Source organism: Ursus maritimus, unplaced genomic scaffold, assembly GCF_017311325.1.
Source record: "Ursus maritimus isolate PB19 unplaced genomic scaffold, ASM1731132v1 scaffold_32, whole genome shotgun sequence".
Classification (NCBI taxonomy): domain Eukaryota; kingdom Metazoa; phylum Chordata; class Mammalia; order Carnivora; family Ursidae; genus Ursus; species Ursus maritimus.
In genome coordinates, this window is record NW_024425786.1 from 702,783 (window position 1) to 728,358 (window position 25,576).

The following is a 25,576-nucleotide window of genomic DNA, read 5'->3' on the forward strand; positions in this document are numbered from 1 at the left end:
CTACTGAGCCCCAGGCCCACCAGTGCCAATGGCAAGGCTGACGGGGGCACCTGGGATGGGATTCAATGTGGAGGCTGCCTGCGCAGGCCCCTTTCTCCCCCATGCATGCCAACGGTGCCCTCAGGGTGTCCACAGGCTCCAGAAGCCCTGGTCCACCTCTGAGCGTCTCTGTGTTGGTTTCAAAGAACCAAATAAAGTTGTCACCCAATCCAACTTTTTAAACAAGTCTGTTTATTGAAAGGATCTGAAAATATTGTAATAAGGCTTTCAACAACATCTAACAAATTTTCAAGGTATTAACAATATGAAACATTAAGAATTTACTTCAAAAAATCCAAATTTTTCTAGATCATTCCAAATCATGCTGCTTTCGGACTTGGTTAATACTTGCTTTTTTTGTCTAAACCAGTACCCCACACCCCAAATGCCACGGTCTTTTGGACCTAAAGCTGGGAGTTTTGGTTCCACCCCCTCTCAGCCCAACGTAGGCCGGGCAGCGAGCCTCTAACCATGCCCCGCCCCCAGTGGATGGCAAGGAGGGCCCACCTCCCTTTCCAACTCCAGGCCATTGGCCAAGCACCACACCGAGGGCTGGAGGCGCAGAAGCATGGACATGGGTGCAGAGCCTGCTCTATGGAGGCCCCTGGCTGAGGGCTGCTGCACACGTGGCCCCACAGCCTTTCTATCAGCCCAAGAATGAGGCACGTGACCCTCCACGAGGCAAAGCACAGGCCCATCCCTGTCACTCCAGACGCGGGTCCAAGAAAGGGCAGCTTCTGTCCCTTCTGCTCTTGCCAATTCAACAGATTAAAAATGTAGCTCAAAGAGAAATCAGTTACTCAGAAACAGATGCCCAAGTGTAGGAACAGGGGCCACGTGCACTGAGCCACAGCTCCCACCAGACCACACGGGCTCTGGGTCCCACGTGGCAAGCACATGTGCCCATGCCCCACGCGGCTGGCCGGCGGAGCAGTGACCACTGGAATGATGGGAGTTTCCTCGCCAGCCCAAGACCCACAGGGAGAAGCAAGAGCAAAACCGACACAAAACGTCCCCAACCCCCTATTTCCTCACTAACCAATGCGTCCCCATCTTCTAGCTGCAGTCGCAAAGTACCACAGCTTACTAACCGAGTAGCACCCTCTCTCTCCGTGGACCGTCACCCCCACGGTGAGCATGCTGAACAGAGTGGTCCCAGCACACAGTGCCACACAGAACACGTGTAAACATTGGAGCAAGGCTCCATTTCACTACAGTACAAATCCCGTTCCCTCTGAAATCTTCGAAGTGTGTAAGATAAAATCTGTCCACGAGCAGTTCAGAGACCTTAAAATAATCTCTACAAAGTATACACAGGATTTAAAATACCTTCTGGGGTGCAGAGGGGGCCGTCCCTGCTTCGTGAGGAATGTGTGTGGGTCTGACCTCCTACCAGGCCACTGCTGGGCTTGCGGGGCCACAGCGTGGAGCTCTGCCGGCACCCCATCACGCCACGTCAGCGGGGGAGGGGAGGGCCTTGGGACCAAGGCCAGAAGGTGTGCCCAGACGGGGTGCAGGTGCCAAGCAGGAGGGAGAGGGGACCCCTCCACTCATCAGCCAATCAAATACCAAACTGTGCTCTGCAGAAGCGTCCCCTCCGAGTCCTTCTAGGGGAAAAGGTGCAGGATTTAAGGGGAAAATCGTGGTAGCTAAAGGAAGATTTTTGGCTACAAGACATTTATTTTCAACACAGAAAGACAGATCAACCCATTCTGATCCCCTCTGAATTTCAACAGACTGATTTCAACAAGTTTCCTGACAAGGAGTCATAAAGAGCACATCCAGCTCTGGGGTCCCCGCCCTGGGACCAGGCTCTGAGTGACGGCACAGGCGCTCACGGTGTGGACCAGAGCCCCCGCCAGCACTCACTTTTCTTATTTAGAAATGCAAAAAAGAAGTCAGATTTAAAATGTTAAAAACGACTGATCTGGTCGACAGAAGGCAGATTCCCGGCTCTTCCCCTGGCTACAAACAAAAGTGCTGTGACTTCTGATGCCTGCTTGGGGGCTCACAGCGCGTGTGCTCGGGTCAGCCTGTTCCCGGAGGGCAAGTGGGAACGAGGCAGCGGAGCAGCTTCGGGACTCTGAGGTCCCGAGTGTGGACAGCAGGATCTCAGGCCTAGCCCTCCCCCTCCTCCTCCTCCACTTCCTCCTCCTCCTCCCCTTCCTCTTCCTCCTCCTCCGTGAAGTGCGCCTGCTTCTTCCGCACGTTCCAGTGCAGACACTGTGCCAGGCTCTCAAACCAGTCGCTCACGGGGTCTCGGACGCAGATGGAGGGGAGCGGGTAGCAAGAGGTAGTGATGCTGATGCTGAGGTAGGGGGGAGACACAGCACAGGTGAGCCCACAGCATCAGGCCAAGACCCTTCCCCAGGGGCCATGCCCACCCCAGCCCAGCTGGGAACCATTTCCAGTTCTGCTCATGCCACTTGCCGCACAGCCTGGGGCCTGTCTCACCCTAAGGACAGGTACAGCCGGCAGGGGCACCAGGGCAGGGCGGGGTGAGGGGCTGTGATCTGTCGCCCCCAAATACAGCAGAACATGGGGCAACATGCTGCAACCTGTGTGGGTGACCAGCTACCGGACAGGCTCGTGTCTCCCCCTGCAGCTCTCAGTGACAGAGCTCTGCCGCCTATGGGGCCCGCACAAGCCGACTTCAAGAGGGGTATGAAGGCTGCAGGCAGGGCCTGCACCCACCCCACACACCTACTCCTCGTTCTGGCCCCAAGGCTTACACACCTGTCTCCATGGCGGATCTCCTGTCTCCTTCGCCCATCGAAGGACACCCATACAGTGTTCCTTGCTTCCGGTGACAGCATGATCTGGAGGGGATCAAGCAGGACAGATACGGGATCGTGAGTGCTGCTGAGCACCTTGGACTCCCGCCCTGGGAGGGCAGCACTGGCCAAGAGGACCCTTGAAGGTATCCCTATCACCCACTCTACGCCAAGGCCAGTTCCAGGCCGTGAGGGCCTTAACTTATGTCTCACTGACACCAACCCTGGGAAGTAAGACGGGCAGCCAGCAAGCCCAGTCCCTGACCATCCACCCAGGGCCAGGGACACCAGCCAGGGGTCTGGCTCCAGGCCCCTCTCAGTCCTCTCTCCCTGTAACCTGCAGATGTGGCCCTGACTACCAGGGCTCACAGCCAGAGACACACTGGCCTAAGGTGGACCGAAGTGGGGAGCGCAAGGCAGGCGAAGAACAGAGACGGAGGGGCAGCGGCAGGCACTGGCCACACGCCAGGACCAAGACACCGCTCCTCACAGGGAGTGGTGCCTCCATCCGGCAGGGACTCTCCCCACCTCCCAAGGGCCCACAGCCCTGCTGGAGCGGCTGGCCCGGGTCTCGGCACCGCACCTGCCGACCAGACAGACAAGGATGAGAGAGAAGCCCCTTCCAGCAGCCAGCAGGGTGGGGCCCACAACCCAGTGGGTGCTGGGGTCACAGCCAGGGGCAGAGGGGGTAGTCGGCACGTACGCCCTGGGCAACAGCTTAAACCAGAAGGGGTAGAGGGTGGACTCTACCTTCAGCTCGACCCCCGCAGGGACCACAATAGGCCGGAACGACAGCGAGTGGGGGCAGATGGGTGTGATCATGATGGCCGGCACGTTGGGGTGGATCATGGAGGCCCCGGCGGCGGCCGCATACGCTGTGCTGCCCGTCGGGGTGGAGACGATCACCCCTGGTGGACAGGCCGCAGGGTCACTCTCTGGGGGTTTTGCCCCACCCCCACCCTGTGGGACCCCAGGTGCCCACCTACCGTCACCCTGCACTGTGGTGATGAGGTGCCCGTCCAGGTAGACATCCACGTTGGACAGGTATGAGGAGGGGCCTCTGTCGATCACCACCTCGTTCAGGACCTGGGGGGACAAGGTCACTGCACACTGGGAGGGACCAGGCAGGGCTGCTCTGGGTGGTCTGCCCCATAGGCACCTGCACTGTTCCTGGGCTCTCTGGAAGGTCCCGAGGTCAGGGGGCCCCCACTGGGTCCAGCCCAGAGTCCCTCCACCCTGTGCCTCTTCCTGAGGCCATTTGACAGGCAGGGCCGGGCCTCGAGCCTGGACAGGGGACGTGTCCACAGACCTGGTACTGCATGACCTGCTTCCCAACCTCCGCATCCAGGTCTGCAGCCAGCACGCCATTCTCGCTGATCCCATTGGGCACCGCCATCTTCTTTCCTCTGAGCTCCTTCACGACCCTGACCTTCAGCCGGCTCCGAAGAACAACAGCTGCATTCCCTGGGGGCCAGCAGGGGTCATACCCAGGGAGGTTAGCAGGGAAGGGGTGGTGGCACGCCGCAGGAAGCAGACACCCCTGCTCGACCAGAGACCACCCTTCTTCTCCCACACTGAGGACAGCACCTCTGAGCTCTCTGGGAAAGTCAATTCACCACTACCAACTAACACGCAGCAGCTTCAACATGTGACCTCCTCAAACTTCTCAAAGTGAGGAAAAAATGTTTGAACCGTTCAATAATCTTGAATCTCTGAATCTTGAAACACTTAAATATTACTCTACACATCATTAAAAAACCCAAAAACCAAGTGAGAAGACAATCCCATGTTCAGAACTCCTTGTGAGTTCCAGAACATTCCGACTTACCCTGTATCACCTGAGTAACTTGGGACTGAAAGTTCTCAAAGTTGAAGGGGGTCAGGAAGCCCAGGGAACCCAGGTGGAATGCCATGACCGGAGGCACACTGCCCTATGAGCCAATGAGACAGGTCAGTTAGCTACCCAATCCACTCAAAAGCCACCCCAGTTGTCCCCAGCACCGACGGACCCACCCCCAACCGTCCCTAGGAAAGGACAGGCACGTGCGTGCACAGTCAGTGCCGGGGGGGGGGGGGCGCTGATTCCAAGTGACCGCACGGGAGCTCAGGGAGGCGGAGAGGAGCAGCGGCGTGCAGAGCTGATGAGACACCGATGCACCAGGACCCACCAGCCTGATGGCCGTGGAGGACAGGAGAGAGCTGGTCAGGGAAGGATGCAAGCCTCTACGCCAGAGCCTCCTGCCTTGCAGAGGGTGAAGGAGGGCTTCCGGTGACCCCAGTGGGCCCCCAGGCAGACTCCCACCCTCTGGCGCCTCCACAGGCCTCCTAGGTGCCCTGGAGGGTCAGCCTGGAGCTGCCGCCTTCGTCCTGCCATGGGCCCCGCCGCTCGGCCATGAAGTGCCCGTTTCTCCTCGTGGGTGCCATGAGTCTGCGAACCTGCCGCAGCCCCCCAGGAAGGACAGTTTCTCCACCACTGCCCCCTCCCTCCCAGCCACTCCCACTGCCAGCCCAGGCTCGCAGGCCCGCCCCGCGTTCCACTGCCAGTAGCACGCCCGGTGAGGACGGAGACCCAGACAGAGCGGATGCATTATTTGGCATTATTTGCAAACCTGCTCTGTGGCCAAATAAACCAACTTAAAAACAGTTTAGTCCATATCAGAGTAAGAACACCGCAGACGCCGGCCGGCATCCCTGTGGCCTAAGTCACGAGGTACAAGAAGGGGTGGAAAGCCTCGCTGGGAAAGCACCTCCTCACGCAGCGCTGTGGCCGGAACCCCCTGCAGACCTCACCTGGAACAGTGAGGACGCGTAGAGCAGAGTCCCATCCCCTCCCAGGCATATGATGAAATCGATCTGATTGGAAATGTCATCATAATCTAGAAAACAGAACACAAGGAAAAGTGTCTCGGCACAGCCCTCAACGCTGCAGGGTACCCTGCCCACGATGGGGCAAGAACACTAGAATCGTCTGCCAGGTCCAGGGCAGTGGTGCCAACCCACCGCACGACACAGCCGAAGTCAAACTCACCTTCCCTGAAGGTGCAGAACTTCTTCTTCACTGGTCCAAAGTTGTCATCACTCACTATGGCAGGGTCTTCTAGAACTTTCTTCTCTACATACACAATCATGTTGTTCTCCTGGAAGGGAGATAAGCACATCAGCTCCACCAACAAGACCCACGCTGGTCTTCCGTGAGGCCTCCTTTTAAGCCACAGCATTTTATGATGAGGGAAAGGGATTCGCTAGTCCTGGCTGTCAGATGCTCTCGACCTGCTCGTGCACAGGTTTCTATTCTTTTGGAGGCTCTGGGACCCTCAGTTACGGAAGTCACTTGCCTGAAATGGGCTTCTTGACTTGGTCAGCTCTGGGAATCACAAACCCAGAACCCGGCTAGGAGGCCAGCTCCGCACCTGCCCCCACCATTTGGCCGAGGAGAGCACGGAGCCCCCCAGATTCCAGTGTGGAGTCCCGCAGATGCGGACGTGGTGGGGGTGCCCCCCCAGCCTGGCTCACTCGCCTCCATCAGGTACACACAGAGCTCCTTAAAGGGCTGCAGCAGGCTGGCGTCCCGGATCTTCTTGATGACAAGAACACTCTTTGGGGACTTGTTCCACGTCAACCGCTGGCTGGCAGGGTCCTGGATGTGCCTGTGAGGGGAGAGGAGCATTCACACCAGCAGCACGCACTCCCTCTAGAGAACAGGTGCACCACATCCTCGGAGGCCTGTCTCTCAGGCTTTGGACCATGTGCTGGTCCCGCTAAAAACCTCCAAAACTAGGACAAAAACCCCTAACACAAGAGGCGTGGTGTCTGACGTCATCCAGTTACTGAGTGCCACTCACCCTTTCCAGGCGTTTCTGCACGGGGAGGGGTCACTCACAACACCCTCCGTGAGCTTCATCGTCTGCCCAGGTCACACGCGTGGCTCACAAGGAGGTACAGCAGCTCTGGTCACAGCGTTTCGGTCACACTTTGTTCACAGGAGTACAGGGCACACCAGCCTCCAAAACCCTGCCGACTGTGCACTTGCACTATGAACTTAACTTCTGCAACCCTCAAAACCGAAAGCAAAACAACCCTAAAATGACTTCTGAGCATAAAACAACTATGGCAAAAAAGCTCCCTAAAATTAAAAATCAAGCAAATCTTATTGAATCTTTTCACCATTTACACGATCCTCTTGGCCAATCACCTGTTTAAAAAGTCCCGAGGATCACCTTTAACAGCAAGGAGGCCGGACGGGAGGTGCCCTGCTCTTCATTAGACTGGCTGGCTGAGCTCGGCTGTTCCGGGCCCCCGGTGCGGTGACACATCCCAGCCACACAGGAATCTGAGCTGGGCTGTGGAACCGGCTTGGCCCCGTGGGAGGAGCTGTCAGGCCTCGGTCAGGTGGAGGGGTGTGTGCTCCCCAAACTTCGTCACTCTGTTTGGCCGTGGGCCTAAGAAGCAGCATGGACAGCTCACGGACCTTTGCCCGGGTCGAAGCCCCTTTGCGCTGACCCAGGCGTGCGTGGCCTGTGGCCTTTCTGGCCCTCACACTCAGCTGCGCCCAGCCAAAGCTACCAGAGTGTGTCCTGCACAGGCCTGGGCGCCAGTTGTGACTCAGCCTCCCACTGGGTCACCTATAAGGTGGGGATGCTGACCCTTCCCCAGCACACAGGTTGTGGATGACGGATGGGAGAGCAAGGACGCCTGAGAGCTAGCAGGTGACCTATCTGAGCCACCGCCTAGTAAGCCAAAGGCAATCAGATGTTGGCAACTCCACACATTTCAACATAAGAGAAAACACACATGTTCGTTGTGAAATTTCAGACAATAAATGAGGAAGTAAAAGTTCTTTGTGATCTCTATTGTATCTTACTTTTGAACATTAGAGAAGAAGTTAGGTTAGGACATACAAAGCCCTGCCCCAGCCAGGGGTGCAGTGTTGCAAGGGAGGCAGGTACAAGGCAGAGAAAAGGAGTCCTGTGCCCCAGAGACGGTGGCACCACCACACAGGACTGGGCACACGGGCTCCAAAGGGCAGACAAGGCTGTTCATTCCTCAGCTCCCAACTGCAGCCCCAGGGACACCTCAGGGGCATCCGCCCCTCTGCTTGGAGCACCCCACCCGAACCACCCTGTCTAACCGACCTGAGGCTCACAAGGCCACCCCGCCCCCCATATAGCGACTGTGGCTCAGCTGGGAGTACACAATGGCTAAGCAAGGCTGGACAGCTAGAGGCTACTCGTGGTGGCACTTACACCAAGCAGAAGGACAAGAAGAGAACAGCTCTGCCAAGACAAGTGCAGGGAGGGGCCCTTAGGCAGCTGGTGAAAGGCCAGGGCAGGGCCAGGCTGGGCCAGAGCAAACAGGAAGGCATGGGGCACGGGGGAGAGCAGGGTGCAGAGCAGCAGGCAGCTAGGGCTCTGGGTCTGGGGGCGCCTGGGTAGGCCAGGTTACCAATGTGGCTGCTGTGCAGGGCAGGATGTGAGTACTAGAGGGGCTGCGTCTGGACAGGACCTGCCCCAAGCCTGGCGGCAGTAACCGGCAGCCACAGATATCACCTGGAGCCAGCAGAGACTTCATTCCTGCGCCAGGCCCGGCCCCCTGCGCCCCGTAAGAGGCAGGGCAGTCATGTCACTGGGTTTCAGGTCACAAGCCCTCCCAGTTTGCACGGCAACTGCCTGAGCAGCCTGGAGGTGGCAGCACTGTGCTGACTGCCCGGAACCGGTTCAGACAGGCTGTGACCTGAGGCCTGGGGTCCGCACTGCTGCGGCTGCCTCACAGACAGCAAGGATCCCCAGACAGGTCCGCTGAGGAAGCACACCTGAGCCCGCAGCCCTCACCCCTGTGCAAAATGTGGGAACCCCATAGCTCGCGCTGAAGGAGAGGACCCTGTGGAGGCGCCTGGAAAGGCCTAGAGTGCAGGGAGGGTGGGGAGCTCGTCAGAAGGTGCCAGGCACAAGGCTCAGGGTGGGATGGAATTCTGACCGTTTAAGAGAACGCACCAACATCAGAGAAGTGATGTCAGTGTTTTCCTAAGACATAAACCACAGCCAGACCACCACACAGAGCCCTTTACAGAGCTCCCACCCCTCTGGAACCAAGTGACTCTTCAGACGTGAGAAGCAGGAGAGTCACGAGAGTCCAGAGAAATAACCCTGACTGCTTAGTTTTTACAGTTTCTCATCCAGGCACCGCGTGGCCTCCGAAGATGCTCTGGGGGTCTGGTAGGACGTCTAAGAGCCGCACCTGCAAGGTGGGTGTCTCACAAAAGTAGACGCAGGGTTTCAAAACAGCCGACTGATGTCTCTGTACTGTAAGAATAATTAAAGGAGGGGCACCTGGGTGGCTCAGTCGGTGAAGCGTCTGCCTTCGGCTCAGGTCATGGTTCCAGGGTGCTGGGATCGAGTTCCACGCTGGGCTCCCTGCTCAGTGGGGAGACTGCTTCTCCCTCTATCCCTCCCTCTGCCCCCCCCCCCAGCTCTTGTGCTTGCTCTTTCTCAAATAAATAAAAATTTAAAAAAATTAAAGGAGAAGCATGTCTGACCCACCCAGCGTATTGTGTGAAATACACTGGTTTCCTCCTAGACTTTTTTTTTTTTTAAAGATTTTATTTATTTATTCGACAGAGATAGAGACAGCCAGCGAGAGAGGGAACACAAGCAGGGGGAGTGGGAGAGGAAGAAGCAGGCTCATAGCGGAGGAGCCTGATGTGGGGCTCGATCCCGGAACGCCGGGATCACGCCCTGAGCCGAAGGCAGACGCTTAACCGCTGTGCCACCCAGGCGCCCCTCCTCCTAGACTTTTTACTGTAAAAACAGAACAGTAACTAAAGATGGTAGTTGAAGCCCGTCCAGCTGGGGTGTCTGAGGAGCAGAGCCCCTCCGCTGTCTGCACAGCAGCGAGGCCCCGTTGCTCATTGGAGCTGGTGGAGAAGCCCTGTGGCTTCTGCTGACTTGAAAAGTGAACTTCTCACCCCAAGTCACAACATTCCACAGCGCTGTGATCCCACAACAGCACACACTCTCAAGGAGGCCCCCTGCCGCCCCCCGGCACTCACATGATGGTCTGGGGGTTCTGCAGCACGCAGGCCTTTGGTCCAAACGTGGTCACCGGGCACGGCCCGTGCAGAGAGCGAGTCCTCCTGCGGGAAGAGGGGACACACCGGGTGAACAGACCTGCATGCAGGCTTTTCATCGTAGTGCCCTCACACCCATCACCTGCGCAGTACCCACTGACGGCCCCAGGAGGCCCTGCGCCGGCCCACAGGGCTGTGCTGCAGCACCGCACGCGGTCCTGTGTAGCATCAGCAACTCGAGAGTGTTCCTTAGAGAAGGGACCCCAGACCAGGGTGGGTGCCCAGCCCCACCCCAGAAAAAGGGACAGGCCCCCACCTCTGGGGACAGGCCTGGAAATCTGAAACTGAGCAGTCTCTCTGACAAGTCCGTCTGGGGACCAGTCCTCTGGCCTATACGTGGGACTCAAGCCCTCAGAGACTAACCCTGAATTACCTAGATGAAAATTCTAACAAAAACGCTCATGCTGGGTTGCACGGTCACTAGAAAAGATACTACTCGAATGGCCCAACTCCTCCAATAACTGAAAAGTGACTCAGCCATAATCGAATCACCAAACGAAGGGGCTGTGGTCAGCACACATCGCAGGGACACCACTGACCCGGCTGCCCTGCCTCCCTCCCTGTCTGTGAGGGCCCAACACCCACCCTGGCACAGGCTCAAGGGAGCCACAAGGACACCCCCACGGTGAACAGGGTTATGGCACGTGTTCAACCCCTATGGCCTCACAGTCCCTTTCTGTACCCAAAGATGGCCAAATGGAGCTGACTCATCTTCAACTGTCTCGTGGGGTTGACAAAATCTTCATATTCAACACAGACAAAACAGCTTTTCTGTCTTGTAAAGGGCAACAGACCTAAGAGAGAGCCACGGTGTCCGGGTAAAGACTACATCTCGCTGGCCCCGCGTGCACACGGAGGAAAGGCAGTCACGGCACCCTCACTGGTGGGCGCCCACGGTTAGTGCTCAGTGCTCAAGGGCTGCTGTGACCGGACACGCTCCTGCCTTCTTCCTCCGCCAACACCCGCACACAGAGGCTACCTCGGACCTGCTGTCACCACACCACGTTCCACATCTCGGAACTAGAAAGGGTGTGTGGTGAACCCCAAAAAACCAACAAGCAGTGCTGAGGGGCACATGGGAAGCAGATCGACCGGAAATGGGACGGCCGCTGCTCCCACATGTGTGCTGGGGACTCCCACACATGCGCTGGGGACTCCCACACGCAAAACCGCCCACGCACCCGCCCCGCTCCGCGCTCCACCAGGGGAAGGCGCTGCACTGAGAAGTACGGGCTTTTTCCCGAAAACTCCCCCTTGCATTTGACAGACGGGACCCTCGCTTGAGCAGCAGCGTCGGCTCTGGCAGCTTCCACCGAAACCTGACCACGTTTATCGTTCCGGAAGCCAGGGCAGGGTTGACAAGGGCCATCACAACGCTGCCCGGCAGGCCGCTTCATGGGGAGCTCGAAGCGCTGTGACTCAAGCGCCTTGTCCAAGAGCATGCACTGCGGGCTGCTGGAGCGGGCATGCCGGGTCGGGGGAGGGGCTTGCCCAACACCCCTGCGGCCACACTCAGCCTCCGCCAGCACCGTCACCGCATGGGGCCTGCTGACGTGCCTTCGGGCACCACCCACACCTCAAACACCAAAAGGTAGAGTGGGCGCTGGCTGATAAGGAAGAAAAGGAAAATCATCCTGTGCTGCTGTCCCATCTGGGGAGACGCGCCAGGCGGGCGCCCGTCCTCTGCTCTTGGGACTCAGCCCTACCCGACCTTCTTACACACACCGTACTAGTCAGTGTTTACGCGCACCGGTACAGAACTTAAAAGAACCCTTGGTTGTAGCTCTGAGCGGTCAGAGTGCACAGGTGAGGCCGGTGGCTGGAGGAGGGCCTTCCTACCTGAACTCTTTGGTGCTCGCCAGGGCGGGCGAGGCAGACAGGCTGCGGGACTTGGCTCGCCCCCGGATGGGGTGGTTGGGCCCCCAGTCCTCGTCCCCATGGCACGCGGAGCAGCGGTACGAGGCCGAATCTGAGCTCAGTGCCTTACTCATGTTGACTTTCTCTTGTTTGGTTTCCATCGTCGGTAAACGAGGACTTCGATCAGAAAAACACTGATGCCTTAATTTAATAAATAAATAAATAAATAAATATGCATGCAGAAAATAACATACATATACACAAACACATGTATGTATACACACAGAAGATAACATACATAATACACATAAATAAACACATGTATGTATACACAGAAGATAACATACATATACACATATATGTACACACAGAAGATAACATACATATACACATAAATAAACATATATATGTACACACAGAAGATAACATACATATACACAAATAAACATATATATGTACACACAGAAGATAACATACATATACACATAAATAAACACATATATGTACACACAGAAGATAACATACATATACACATAAATAAACACATATATGTACACACAGAAGATAACATACATATACACATAAATAAACATATGTATACACACAGAAAATAACATACATACACACATAAACACATGTATGTACACACAGAGGATAACACACATATACACATAAATAAACACATGTATGTACACACAGAAGATAACATACATATACACATAAATAAACATATATATGTATACACACAGAAAATAACATATACACGCACCCATTCCATCGGGGGACAAAAATGGCTGAAGTCCCATTTGCCAAAGGACTTGAGAACAGTCTCTTTCTATCCCAAAGATACTTAAGAACTCAGGAACCCACCTGTGGTTTCTAGTGAATCTAGAAGCGCTAACAGTCATAGAGTAAGAAAGAACTAGAAGGCGGGAGCTGTGGCGTTTGCCCCACAGACGAGGCCGAGGGCCAGCTAGAGGAGGAGTCACAGGCGGGCATCCAGCACGTGACCGCAGGAGGAACCGCGCGGGGCTGTGCCGTGTCAGACGCCCGCGGTGCAGGAGAGCTGAATGGTGACCCTCGGTAAGAGGGTCCTGCAGGTACACACTGGACTGGACGCCCTGCGGACAGGCCAATAAAGCATTTGCCAAAACTACCTATTTTAGCCTCAAAGAAAACTTCAATTTCCAAAGACTAGTGAAGGTAATCAGCCGAGATTCTATAAAGCTAGCAAAGGAATAAAATCAGTCTAAGAAAGGCAGAAGTGGTGACAAACAGAGGCAGAAATCAGTACTCTGAGCAATGGAAAAAGAAAGGCAGAGTTTGAGGAAACCGGTGTAGATCAAGGGACCAAACAGGGAATCCTCCAAGGACAGGAAGGGCGGGCCACCACAGGGTGGCAGCCAGGGCGCCTGCAGTCAGAGTGCAGGAGAGTAGGCGGGACAGGCTTCTCGAGTGGGAAGACCCCAGAAGGTGGCATCCCAGGTGGAACCAGCAGGATAACCTGCTGCACAACCCACGTTGCAGGGACAAGCGAAGCAAGCAAGCTCACCCCAGAAGAGACCGTAACACACAGGGTAAAACGCGTAGGGGTGAGGACGCGTCAGAGCATGGCACTGCAAGGGCTGAATGAGGGGCGGAAGCGTGGCGCAGACACCACAAACAAGCCCGGGCCTCTGTGTTAAGGCAAAAGGCGATGGCGCCCCTGTACCCCTCCCTACCCTGGCCGCACCTTACAACTGCCAGAGGAGCTTCAGAACGTAATTCCCACACCCAACCCAGACTAAAGGCATCAGTAGTTTTACGAGCTCCCAGGTGGGGGCGCCTGGGTGGCTCAGTCGGTGAAGCGTCTGACTGTGGCTCAGGTCATGATCCCGGGGTCCTGGGATCAAGCCCCACATCAGGCTCTCTGTTCAGTGGGGAGTCTGCTTCTCCCTCTGCCCCTCCCCCCCACTCGTGCACACACACTCTCTAAAATAAATAGATGAGTCTCAAAAAAATAAAAATACCATTTACACCAGCACTGAAATGTAAGCTATACAGGGACATAGTTGACGAAAGAAGTGGAGAACCCAATCTGAGTTATAAAATAAGTCATGGGATGTAGTGTGCAGCAACGTGACTATAAGTAATGATAGTGGAGCACAGAGCTGAGTGTTGCTAGGAGAGAAGAGTTTAGAAGTTGTCATCCTGAGAAAACAACTTGTAACCCCACGTGGTGATGGACATTCACTAGACCCACTGCCGTGGTCATCTCCCAGGACATACACACCAAACCACTATACCGTACCCTGGAAACTAGGTTATACACCAGTGACGTCTCACTAACTGTAAAAAGCACAAAACCGGTACACTGAGAACTACAAACGCTGCTGACAGCACTGAAAGAAAGCAGATAAATGGAGACAAAAGCATGTTCACAGATTGGAGAAGCCGGTATTATTAGACCTCAGTTCTCAAAATGATTCAGACTCCCCACAATTCCTACACACAAAACCCCAGCAGACTCCTCCATAGAAAATGATGAACTGGGGCACCTGGGTGGCTCAGTCGGTTCAGCGTCCAACTCTTTTTTTTTTTTATTAAAAAAAAATTTTTTTTTGAGGGAGAGAGAGAGAATGAGAGAACGAGGGAGAGAGGGAGAGAGAGCACAAGCGGGAGGGGTGAGGGAGAGGGAGAGAGAATCCCAAGCAGACTCCGTGCTGAGTACACAGCCTGAAGCGTCCCACTCTTGATTTCAGCTCAGGTCATGGTCTCGAGGTTGGGAGATCGAGCCCCACGTCAGGCTCCATGCTCAGTGCAGAGCCTGCTTGAGATTCTCTCTGCCTCTGTACCCCCCCCACCCCACGCTCTCTTTCTTAAAAAAAAAAAAAAAAAAAAGACAAACGGATTCTAGAACTCATATGGAAATGTGGACGACCTAGGATAGCTAAAAAACCTGAAAAAGTACAAAGTAAGACCAACACTCCCTGACTTTGCGATCCATAACCACACAGCGCGGTACTGACACAGACACACAAATCACGGAAACAGAACAGACTCCAAAATGACACCCTCGCCCAGGTATAATTAATGGATCTCTACACCCAACATGGGGCTCGAATTCACAACTCTGAGATCAAGAGTTGCACGCTTTTCCAACGGAGCCAGGCAGGAGCCCCTCAGTCAGTGGATTTTCAACAGAGGGGCCAAGGTGATTCAACAGAGAGAGGGTCATCTTTTCTTCAAGTAATGCTACAAAAACTCGATAGCCATGTCTAAAAGAATAAAGTTAAACCCTTTCTGCACACCACAGACAGGCGCATCTCAGTTTATGGCACGTGGCTTTATTGTGCTTTGCACACATTACACTTTTTTACAAACTGAAGGTCTGTGGCCACCCAGCGCCAAGCACATCCACCGGCACCATGTTTCCACCAGTATTTGCTCACTTTGTGTCTCTGTGTCACATCATGGTAATTGTTGCAGTACTTCAAAGTTTTTCACTATTACTATATCTGTTACGGTGATCTGTGATCAGTGTTACAATTATAATTGTTTCGGGGCACCATTACCCTGTGCCCATTTAAGATAGCAAACTTAACAGATAAGTGTTGTGTGTATTCTGACTGTTCCACTGACCAGCCGGTCCCCTGCCTCTCTCTCCTTCCTCAGGCCTCCCTATTCCCTGAGACACAGCAGTATTGAAACTGGGCCAATCAGTGTCCTTACAATGGCCTCTAAGTGTTCAAGTGAAAGGAAGAGTCGCCCATCTCTCACATTACTTATTTATTTTTTTTTAAGTAAGCTCCATGCCCAGCGTGGGGCCTGAACTCATGACCCTGAGATCAAGAGTCGCACAGTCTATCGACTCAGCCCGTCAGCCAGGCACTCCACATGTCTCTCACTTTAAACCAAAGCTAGAAATGATTAAGCTCAGCAACAAAGGCATGCTGAAAACCGAGACAGACTGAAAGCAAGGCCTCTCGCCCCAAACGGCTGAGTTGTGAATGCAAAGGAATAACTCCCCAAGTGCCAGTCAACTGAACACACAAAGAAAGCAAAACAGCCTGATTGCTGATCAAACCAGCCACAACGTGCCCTTAAGCCACAGTCTAATCCAGAGCAAAGCCCCGACGAGATCTCCTCAATGCTGGAAAGGCTGAGAGGTGAGGGAGCTGCAACAGGGAAGCTGGAAGGCTGCACAGGTTGGTCGTGAGGGTTAAGGAAAGAAGCCGTCTCCGTTAGGTGAAAGTACGAGGTGGAGAAGCAAGTGTTGATGGAGAAGCCGCACCAAGTTCTCCAGAAGATCGAGCTGAGATCCGTAATGCAGGTGGCAATGCTTAACAGCAGATTTTTTTTCTTTTTTTTTAAGATTTTATTTATTTATTTGACAGAGAGAGACAGCCAGTGAGAGAGGGAACACAGGCAGGGGGAGTGGGAGAGGAAGAAGCAGGCTCCTAGCGGAGTCTGATGTGGGGCTCGATCCCAGGACTCCGGGATCACGGCCTGAGCTGAAGGCAGACGCTTAACGACTGAGCCGCCCAGGCGCCCCATAACAGCAGATTTTCAATGTAGACAAAGTGGCCTTACTGTGGGAGAAGATGCCATCTAGGACTGTCATAACCAGAGAGGAGAAGTCAATACCTGGCTTCAAAGCTTCAAAGGACAGGCTGACTCTCTTGTCAGGGGCTAATGCAGCTGGTGACTTTAGGTTGAAGCCAATGCTCACTGACCGTTGAGAAAATCCAAGTACCCTTAAGAATTATGCTAAGAGTACTCTGCCTGCACTCCAGAAAAGGAACAACAAAGCCGGGACGACAGTCATCTGCTTACAATGTGACTGACTGAATTTTTTAAAAACGATGATTTATTTATTTGAGAGAGCGAGCGTGCGCGCACATGTGTGCTAGTGTGTGTGGTGGGGGGCAGGAGAGAGAGGAGAGCATCTCAAGCAGAATCCACACTGAGCGCTGAGCCCGATGCAGGGCTCCATCCCACGACCCCGACTGAGATCACAACCTGATCTGAAACCAACAGCTGGATGCTTAATCGATTGAGCCACCCAGGTGCCCCAGTCGACTGAATATTTTAAGCCCACTGCTGAGACCCACTGCTCAGAAAATATTCCTTTCAAAATGTTACTACTCACTGACAGTGCACCTACTCAACCAAGAGCTCTGGGGGGTGTGCAAGGGGATTAACGTCGTTTCCAGGCCTGCTAACACGATGTCCGTCCTGCAGCCCACAGGTCAAGGAGTAATTTCAACTTTCAAGTCGTATTATTTAAGAAATACGTTTTGTAAGGTTATGGCTGCCACAGACAGTGCTGCTTCCTCTGACGGATCTGGGCAAAGTAAATTAAAAATCTGGAAAGGATTCAGCATCTAGATGCCATTAAGAACATTCATGACTCATGGGAAGAGGACAAAATGTCCAGAGGAACAGGAGTTTGGAAGAAGTGGATTCCCACCCTCACGGACGACTCTGAGGGGGTCAGGACGTCAGGGGAGGAAGTCACTGCAGCTGTGGAAACAGCGAGAGAGCAGAATGAGAAGTGGAGCCTGAAGATGGGACCGAGTCGCTGCAATGTCAGGATAACACTTGAACGGATGAGGACTTGTTCCTTACGGACGAGCAGAGAAAGTGGCATCTTGAGGGAGAGTCTACTCCTGGTGTTGAAATGACAACAGAAGACCTAGATCACCGCATGAACGGAGCGGACAAAGCAGCAGCAGGGGGTCAGCAGACCGACGCCAGTTCTGAAGGAAGTTCTCCTGTGGGTACAAAGCGATCAAACAGCATCGCTTGCGAAAGAGTTAAGGAGGCCAATTTCATTAGTGTCTTACTTTGGGAAATCGCCACAGCCATCCAGCCTCCAGCAACCACCACCCTGATAAGCCGGCAGCCACCCCGGCTGCTCACATGAGTCAGCAGTTTTTAGCAACAAAGGCTGTTTGTTTAGTAGGCTACACGTTGGGCTCACGACCCTTTGAGATCAAGACCTGAGCTGAGATCAAGAGTCTGACACTTGGGGGCGCCTGGGTGGCTCAGCTGGTTAAGCATCCAACCCTCGGTTTCAGCTCAGGTCATCATCTCAGGGTTGTGAGACCGAGCGCCGTGCTCAGCAGGACGTCTGCCTAAGACTCTCTCTGCCCCCAACCCCCGCGCTCCGAAGTAAATAATCTTTAGGGACGCCTGGGTGACTCAGTCGGTGAAGCGTCCGCTTTCAGCTCAGGTCGTGATCCCGGGGTCCTGGGTTCGAGTCCCACATTGGGCTCCCTGCTCAGTGGGGAGTCTGCTTCTCCCTCTCCCTCTGCCCCTGCTTTCTCTCTCTCTCTTGCTCTCTCACGTGCACGCACTCTAATAAATAAATTTTTTAAAAATATTTTATTTATTTGACAGAGAGGGAGAGAGCACACAAGCAGGGGGAACAGGGGGAGCAGAGGGAGAGGGAGAAGCAGACTCCCTGTGGAGCAGGAAGCCCGATGTGGGGCTGGATCCCAGGACCTGGGATCATGACCTAAACCAAAGGCAGACACTTAACTTACTGAGCCACCCAGGTGTCCCCAATTTTTTTAACAGTTTGTCATCTTTATGTGCTATTTAGGAAACTTTTTTGCCAAACCCAAGGCCACTAAGATTTTCTTCAATGCTTTTTTTCTGAAAGTTTTGTAGTTTTCAATCTTACATTTAGGTGTATAATCCATTTTTTGCATTAATCTTTGTACAGGCATACATCAGGGATATGGTAGGGTTGGTTCCAGACCATCACAGTAAAGGAAATATTGCAATAAAGCAAGTCAAATGAATTTTTTTGGTTTCCCAGTACATATAAAACTTACGCTTAGGCTCTATTTGTAGACTCTACAGTGTGCAATGTCTAGAAAAACAATGTACACACCTTAATTAAAAAATACTTTATTGCTGGGGCGCCTGGATGGCTCAGTTAAGTGTCCAACTCTTTTTTTTTTTTAAGATTTACTTATTTAGAGTGTGTGTGTGTGTGTGTGTGTGTGTGCGCGCGCGCAAATGCAGGGGCAGAGGGAGAGGGAGAGGGACAGAGAATCTCAAGCAGGCTCCGCACCTAGCATGGAGCACAACACCTGACCTCATGACCCTGAGATCATGACCTGAACTGAAATCAAGAGTCCAAAACTTAATCAACTGAGCCACCCAGGCGCCCGTCATATATATATTTTTAAGATTTTATTTTTAAGGGGCACCTGGGTGGCTCAGTTGTTAAGCGTCTGTGTTCGGCTCAGGGTGTGATCCCAGGGTCCTGGGATCAAGCCCCGCATCGGGCTCCCTGCTCCGCTGGGAGCCTGCTTCCTCTTCTCCCACTCCCCCTGCTTGTGTTCCCTCTCTTGTTGGCTGTCTCTCTCTGTCAAATAAATAAAATAAAATATAAATAAAATAAAATAAAAAAGATTTTATTTTTAAGTAATCTCTACACCCAACATGGGGCTGGAACTCACAACTCGAGACCAAGAGTCACATGCTCCACAGACTGAGCCAGCCAAACGCCCCTTATTTGTGGCCTGTCTCCTTCCCCATCTGAGAATGGAAGTTCCAGAAATTCTATTTTACGTAGGGCTCCCGGGGTCTGCCAGGTGCCTCACCAAATTCACACTGTTATTACCAGCCAAGGGGAGGAGACAGAGTTCAGGAGATAGGCTGGTCTGGGCACAAAGATCTGGGCTCCATCAGCACGTGGTGAGCGCTTACAACCATGGAACTAGATAGACACCCCAGGGGGGTGGGCAGGAGACCCAAGGACTGAATCTGGGGCATGCCCCCATTTAGGAGCCAAATGGAAGGGTCCGGAGAGAAGTCTGGCAGGAAACCGACAGTGTTAAGTCGAGAACGCAAGGGCAGCAAGCGTTTCAGGATGCAGAACTGGGGGGCGGCACCAAGTGCCAGGAGGCAAGGATAGAAAGGCCGTCCAGGGCCCAAAAAAGTGCCAGGACGAACTGGTAAGAGATACAAGACGGCAGAGTTTGGTTCAACATGTGAAAAAATTACGTGCGTATGTTTACCTCATCACATTAAGAACCATCCAAAGGCTAAATAATCACTAACTTGAGCATCTTCTCTGTGCCTAGCACTGCCCTAATTGCTTCTCTTTTGTAATTTACGTAATACTCATAAGGACTCTACAGGACTAGCACCATGAGAGGAACTGCAACCATCTCATGTGAACCCACAACTTTAGAAGAAACATTGTTGAAAAAAAAAAATCAGTTTTGACCATCCCATTTATATTTGTACCAAAACGAATAAAATACCTATAATAAATTTAACCAAAGAGGTACAATACTTGCACTTTGAAAACTATAAAACATTGAATAAAGAAGTGGTACACACAGACACACACATGAATATTACTCAGCCATAAAAAAGGATGAGATCTTGGGGCGCCTGGCTGGCTCAGTCAGTAGAGCATGCAATTTTTTAAAAAGATTGTATATTTATTTGAGAGAGAGAGCGTGCGTGAGCATGAGCAGGGGGAGGGGCAGGGGGCAAACAGACTCTGAGCTGAGCGCAGAACCCCACATGGGGCTCAATCCCAGGACCCTGAGATCATGACACGAGCCAAAGACGTTTCACTGACTGAGCCCCCCAGATGTCCCAGAGCATGCAATTTTTGATCTCGGGATCATGAGTTCAAGCCCCATGCTGGGTGTAGAGCTTACTTAAAAAAATAAAATGTTTTTAAAAAACTCAAAGAATGAGATCTTGCTACCTGTGACAATGTGGATGGAGCTAGAGGGTATTATGCTAAGTGGAGTAAGTCAGAGAAAGACAAATACCATATGATCTCACTTCTATGTGGAATCTAAAAAACAAAACGAAAAACTAAACATTTATTTATTTATTTAAAGATTTATTGGGACGCCTGGGGAGCTCAGTGGGTTAAGCAGCTGCCTTCAGCTCAAGTCATGATCTCTGGGTCCTGGGATCCAGGAGCCCTACATCGGGCTCCTTGCTCAGCGGGGAGTCTGCTTCTCACTCTGCCTTTTCCCCGCCCTGCTTCTTCGCACATGCTCTCTCTCCCTCTGACAAACAAACAAATAAATAAATATTTTTAAAAAATATATATAAAATAATAGCATAATAATGTTGTATAGTTACAGATGGTGAGTACAGTTACCCAACACTGAGTAATCTACAGAAACTTTTTTTAAAAAAGATTTTATTTATTTATTTGATGGGGGGTGGGGAGGGATCACAAGTAGGCAGAGGGGCAGGCAGAGGAGAAGCAGGCTCCCCGATGAACAGAGAGCCCGATGTGGGGCTCGATCCCAGGACTCCGGGATCAGGAGCTGAGCTGAGGGCAGACACTTAACTGACTGAGCCACCCAGGCGTCCTATAGAAACTGTTGAATCAACGTTGTACATACCCGAAATTAATATAACATCGTATGCCAACTATGATGAAAGAAAAACTCTTTAAAGGTCTGACATACATGAGAAACCATTTTAGATTTCTAAGTCAACGTGACTGTACATAAACATCGTTCAAACCAAAAGCCTGATTTACGGCCCTCCATGCATGCACTGTACAGCCTCTTTGTGAATGAGTAGCCCAAAGGAAAATCATCTTGTCCTTGAGATATCAATCAAGGCTCCTACTCCCTGCGTTCCTTTAAGATAAAACTGTGATCCCTGCCCATATGCTAATCTATAATCCTTTGAGCTTTTACAAGATGTAAAAAGTATTAAAAACCATTCATTTCTGGAGTGCTTTCTTCCCTGTGAAGACAAGTTTCCAGGGCAACTGTCCTAAGTTGAGCTCAAATAAAACTCTCTTTTTTACTTTTAGAGATTCTTTTTTTTTAAAAGATTAATTTATTTATTTGAGAGAGAGAGCGAGCGAGAGAGCACGTGTGTGAGTACAAGGGGGAGGGGCAGAGGGAGAGAGAGAATCTCAAACAGACTCCCTGATGAGGGCAGAGTCTGACGTGGGACTTGATCTGACAATCCTGAGTCCAGGACCTTAGCTGAAACCAAGAGTCAAACATTTAACTGACTGAGCCATCCAGGTGCTCCTACTTTTAGAGACTCTAAACAGTTTGTTCACTTTGTGTCGCAACTATACATTAAAACAAACACACAAACACACACAACCTATCATTCTTTACTAACAGAACCTCAGCAAAGTAGGGGAAAAACCAGTTTTGAGCTGTGACCAAGAGGCCTCGCAGGAGCTTCACCCTGCCCCCGAGAAGTAAAACCAACCAACTCCTCTCCTCTAATATGCAGAATCAGGGCAAGGCTACCTGAAATGCCCCACTCTGCATGGGACTTAGAGCAACTTACCACCAAGAAAGGACAAAAGAGGCACTTAAATTAAAGGAGCCTATTAGGCAATTATAACAATGCAATCTTTAAAAGGAAATAATCACCACTGTTGGACCCAATGATGTCTGAGAAAGAAAAGGACAGGCTGACGAATGATATACAAGCTAGCTATGATACAAACACAGGTGGACACGGAGAGATGTGTAATGGCCAACTCAACCAGGGAAGTGCAGACAAGGCTGTGCTGTGAGCACATGCACTGCCCTCTACCTGTCCAAGACGGGAGAAGCAGGATTGCCTGCAGGAATATGGACACTTCCCCAAAACCAGGATGACTGACTGGTGAGCAACAGAAATACATCCAGCAGAACCAGGGCCCACAGCAAGGTCCAGTGCCCACCCTGCCAGGCCCTGTCCGAGCGCGCTCACCTCCTATCTTCTGACTTGTGCTCACAATGAGACGCATGGGGAGTGTCTAGGACACGGAAGCCCAGGGTCACACAGCTAGGACCGGCAGAGCTGGCATCTGGGCCAATGCTCCTAAGCCTCTGCTCAAGGCCACCGTACACAGACAAGAGGACAAGGAAGTCTTGGGACAATATTTTGTACCCAACAAATGCTTCTGCTTAAGCTTATACAGTGATGTATGTCAATTATTTGTGAATAAAACTGGGGCAAGAAAAGTGAACCTCAACCTGAACTTCACACCTTAAACAAAAATTAACTAAAAACAAATCAAAATGGATTATGTCAAGTGTAAAACACGACCTATTAAACTTTTATTACAAAACATAGGAGCAGGGTGCCCAGCTGGCTCGGTTGGTGGAGTGTGCGACTCTTGGTCTCAAGGCTTTAAGTTCAAGCCCCACACTGGGTGGAAAGATTACTTAAAAATAAAATCTTAAGGGGCGCCTGGGTGGCACAGCGGTTAAGCGTCTGCCTTCGGCTCAGGGTGTGATCCTAAATCTTTAAAAAATAAATAAATAAATAAATAAAAATAAAATCTTAAAAAAGAAAAAAAAAAAAAAACCAAAGGAGAAACTTTTTAGAACCTAGGGCTAGACAAAATTTTTTTCTTTTTTTTTCTTCAAAGATTTTATTTATTCATCTGACAGAGACAAGAGACAGCCAGCGAGAGAGGGAACACAAGCAGGGGGAGTGGGAGAGGAAGAAGCAGGCTCCTAGCGGAGGAGCCTGATGTGGGGCTTGATCCCATAACGCCGGGATCACGCCCTGAGCCGAAGGCAGACGCCTAACCGCTGTGCCACCCAGGCGCCCCCGTTATTATTTTTTTAAGTTTCATTTTTAGGGGCGCCTGGGTGGCTCAGTCAGTTGGGCCATCTGACTCTGAGTTTCGGCTCAGGTCACGATTTTGCGGTCATGGATCGAGCCCCGTGTCGGGCTCTACACTCGGTGCAGGGTCTGCTTCAGATTCTCTCTCCCTCCCCTTCTCTCTCTCTCAAATAAATAAAATCTTTAAAAAAAGTGTCATTTTTTAAGTCATCTCCACACAAACTCACAATGCTGAGATCTAAGAGTGGCACACTCTGCCGAAGGAGCCAGCCAGGCGCTGCAGCACGAATCTAATTTTAAAAAACAACTTTGGAGTTGGGAAATCTTATTAGGAAAAAGTGTTGGGCAGCAATGTTTCTTAGAACTCACACATGGTGGGGAGGGGACACGCTGAGATGGCAGGGAGGCACCCGGGACAGAATTCGTACACACGCCCACAGACAGATGTGACGCCCATTGTGAGCTCTCAATCCAATCTATATTTGTTGAAAATACTGAATGAAAAAGGAAAGCTTATTTGGTGACAGAAACAGGAAAGTGTTGAACCTCACCAGCTGACACTGAGGTGGAAAACAAGTCCTTATAAAATAGCCCTTCCCTTCTCCGGAAGACCTTTTGGAAAATTCTCTGGTAACATGAGCCAGGAGCCTGACCTGTAACCCCATAAACTGAACAGCATCTGAGGCCCAGAGGGGGCTGTTATAGAGGCAGCTGCACCCTTCCTTGGGCAGATAAGGAAAACAAGGGTCTGTGCAGCTCTGGATGAAGCCAGGCATCTGTCGTCCCGCACTGAAAGAAAGTTCTCAGACACCAATCTGAGCGGCCATGCAGGGCTTTTTATTCACCTGTTCCTATGCATTAAACTCAGGAGCCTGGCAATCATGGGTTTGGAGGTATTGCAAATGGTCAGCCACCAGCACAAACAGAAACGAAGTCGTGGAGTTACAAGCTGACCCTTACTAAACCAGGATGGGCCAAAGCAGCACAGTCCTGTCAACAGGTTTAAACAGGACAGCAGTGAGGCTGCTGGAGGAGGCCCTCAGGTGCACCCACCCCTCGCACACCACCTCTCCTGGGTGCTGGGCCAGCTTCCTCAAGCTTCCTCTGGCTGTCGTAACAACCAGGCTTACAGAAAAGTCCTGTGATTAGAGGGAATAAAGACGTGGGGCCATCAACTCCTATAAAAAAAACAAAACAAAACCTGCCTCTTCATTTTACAGGTGAAACCTACCTTTTCTCAAGTGGTAAACTCAATAAAATCGACTGCTGCTTCCCCCTGCAGCAAGGAGCCAGCTGGGCCAGCATCCGGGAGACCCTCTACCAGCAGGTCAGAACCCCGCGGGGCTCTGTGCTAGCAGGGCAGCCCTGCCCGCAAGTTAAACACAAAAAACCCGGAACCATCACGAGGGCTCACCTCCAGCTGCAGCCACTGCGTGCCTACCGCACTGGCACCTGTCCCTATCCTCAAATCGCCTGGTGGCGGGGGCAAAGGTCACAGTGAGGGAAGGACTCGGTGTGCCCGCTGACAACAGGGCCCCGGGGACGGAATTCCGGCGAACAAGTCCTTGAAGGGCGTCATCCCGAAAGATGGAAAATAACTCCCGTCTTAAAGCCAGAGCATCCTCCCAAAACGAATGAGTAAGTCTTCCATGGGAGGCAGAGTTGCGCCCCAAGACGGGAAAGGAAAAGTAACCTGTTACTCAGAATCAAAGCCCAGGGCATCCGTTTCCTCAGAGGGGCCCCGGCCTGAGACCCTCGCAGGCCCCGGCTGCGGGTCGCCGGGCGGGTGTCTGGCACCCAGCGCGGTGGCGCGCCCTCCGACGACAAAGGGCGCGCGCGGCAGGCGACCCCGACCTGCCCCCGAGGGCCCGACCCTCCAGGCTGCCCGCCAAACGGCGGACTCGGGAGGCGGCCGTCGCGGGCGAGGTCAGCAGTCGCACCCCCAGGCCCACACCTCGGCTGCGGTGAGGGCCGCCCGGGCTCCCGACCCCGCGCCTCCAGGCCCCCGGGCCGCCCCGCGACCCCAGGAGGCGGCAACCGCGGGCGGAGGGCCGGGCCGACCGGCCGCGCGCACTCACCGTTCGCTGCCCCGGGCGCCTGCAGGGCCGTCCCCTCTTCGGGCCAAGCTCGCGGGCCACGCCGCCCGGCCGCTGCTCGCCGTCGCTAGCCGGCCCCCGGCGCCGCGGCCGGCCCCCGCCCCATGGCC

General features: G+C 52.7%; 1 protein-coding gene across 5 annotated transcripts in view; it reads right to left on the reverse strand.

Annotated features, from left to right (window-relative positions):
* Positions 1-211: 211 nt before the first annotated feature.
* The window catches only part of NADK (NAD kinase), a 26,519-nt gene continuing 1,154 nt past the window's right edge, over positions 212-25,576 (reverse strand). The window contains exons 1-13 of one of the 5 annotated variants that reach the window (XM_040645652.1): positions 17,404-17,544; positions 17,246-17,298; positions 11,776-11,994; positions 9,859-9,942; positions 6,331-6,460; positions 5,842-5,950; positions 5,604-5,689; positions 4,642-4,744; positions 4,123-4,277; positions 3,800-3,899; positions 3,564-3,721; positions 2,776-2,858; positions 212-2,347 (exon numbers count right to left, since the gene is read on the reverse strand). In XM_040645652.1, the coding sequence (XP_040501586.1) occupies positions 2,158-2,347; positions 2,776-2,858; positions 3,564-3,721; positions 3,800-3,899; positions 4,123-4,277; positions 4,642-4,744; positions 5,604-5,689; positions 5,842-5,950; positions 6,331-6,460; positions 9,859-9,942; positions 11,776-11,954 (1,377 nt within the window). In that variant the 5' untranslated portion in view covers positions 11,955-11,994; positions 17,246-17,298; positions 17,404-17,544 and the 3' untranslated portion in view covers positions 212-2,157. Of the gene's footprint in view, positions 2,348-2,775; positions 2,859-3,563; positions 3,722-3,799; positions 3,900-4,122; positions 4,278-4,641; positions 4,745-5,603; positions 5,690-5,841; positions 5,951-6,330; positions 6,461-6,655; positions 6,841-9,858; positions 9,943-11,775; positions 11,995-17,245; positions 17,299-17,403; positions 17,550-25,448; positions 25,571-25,576 lie in introns of those variants that run through there. The other 4 variants (XM_008711613.2, XM_040645651.1, XM_008711612.2 and 1 more) reach the window with 4 other exon arrangements.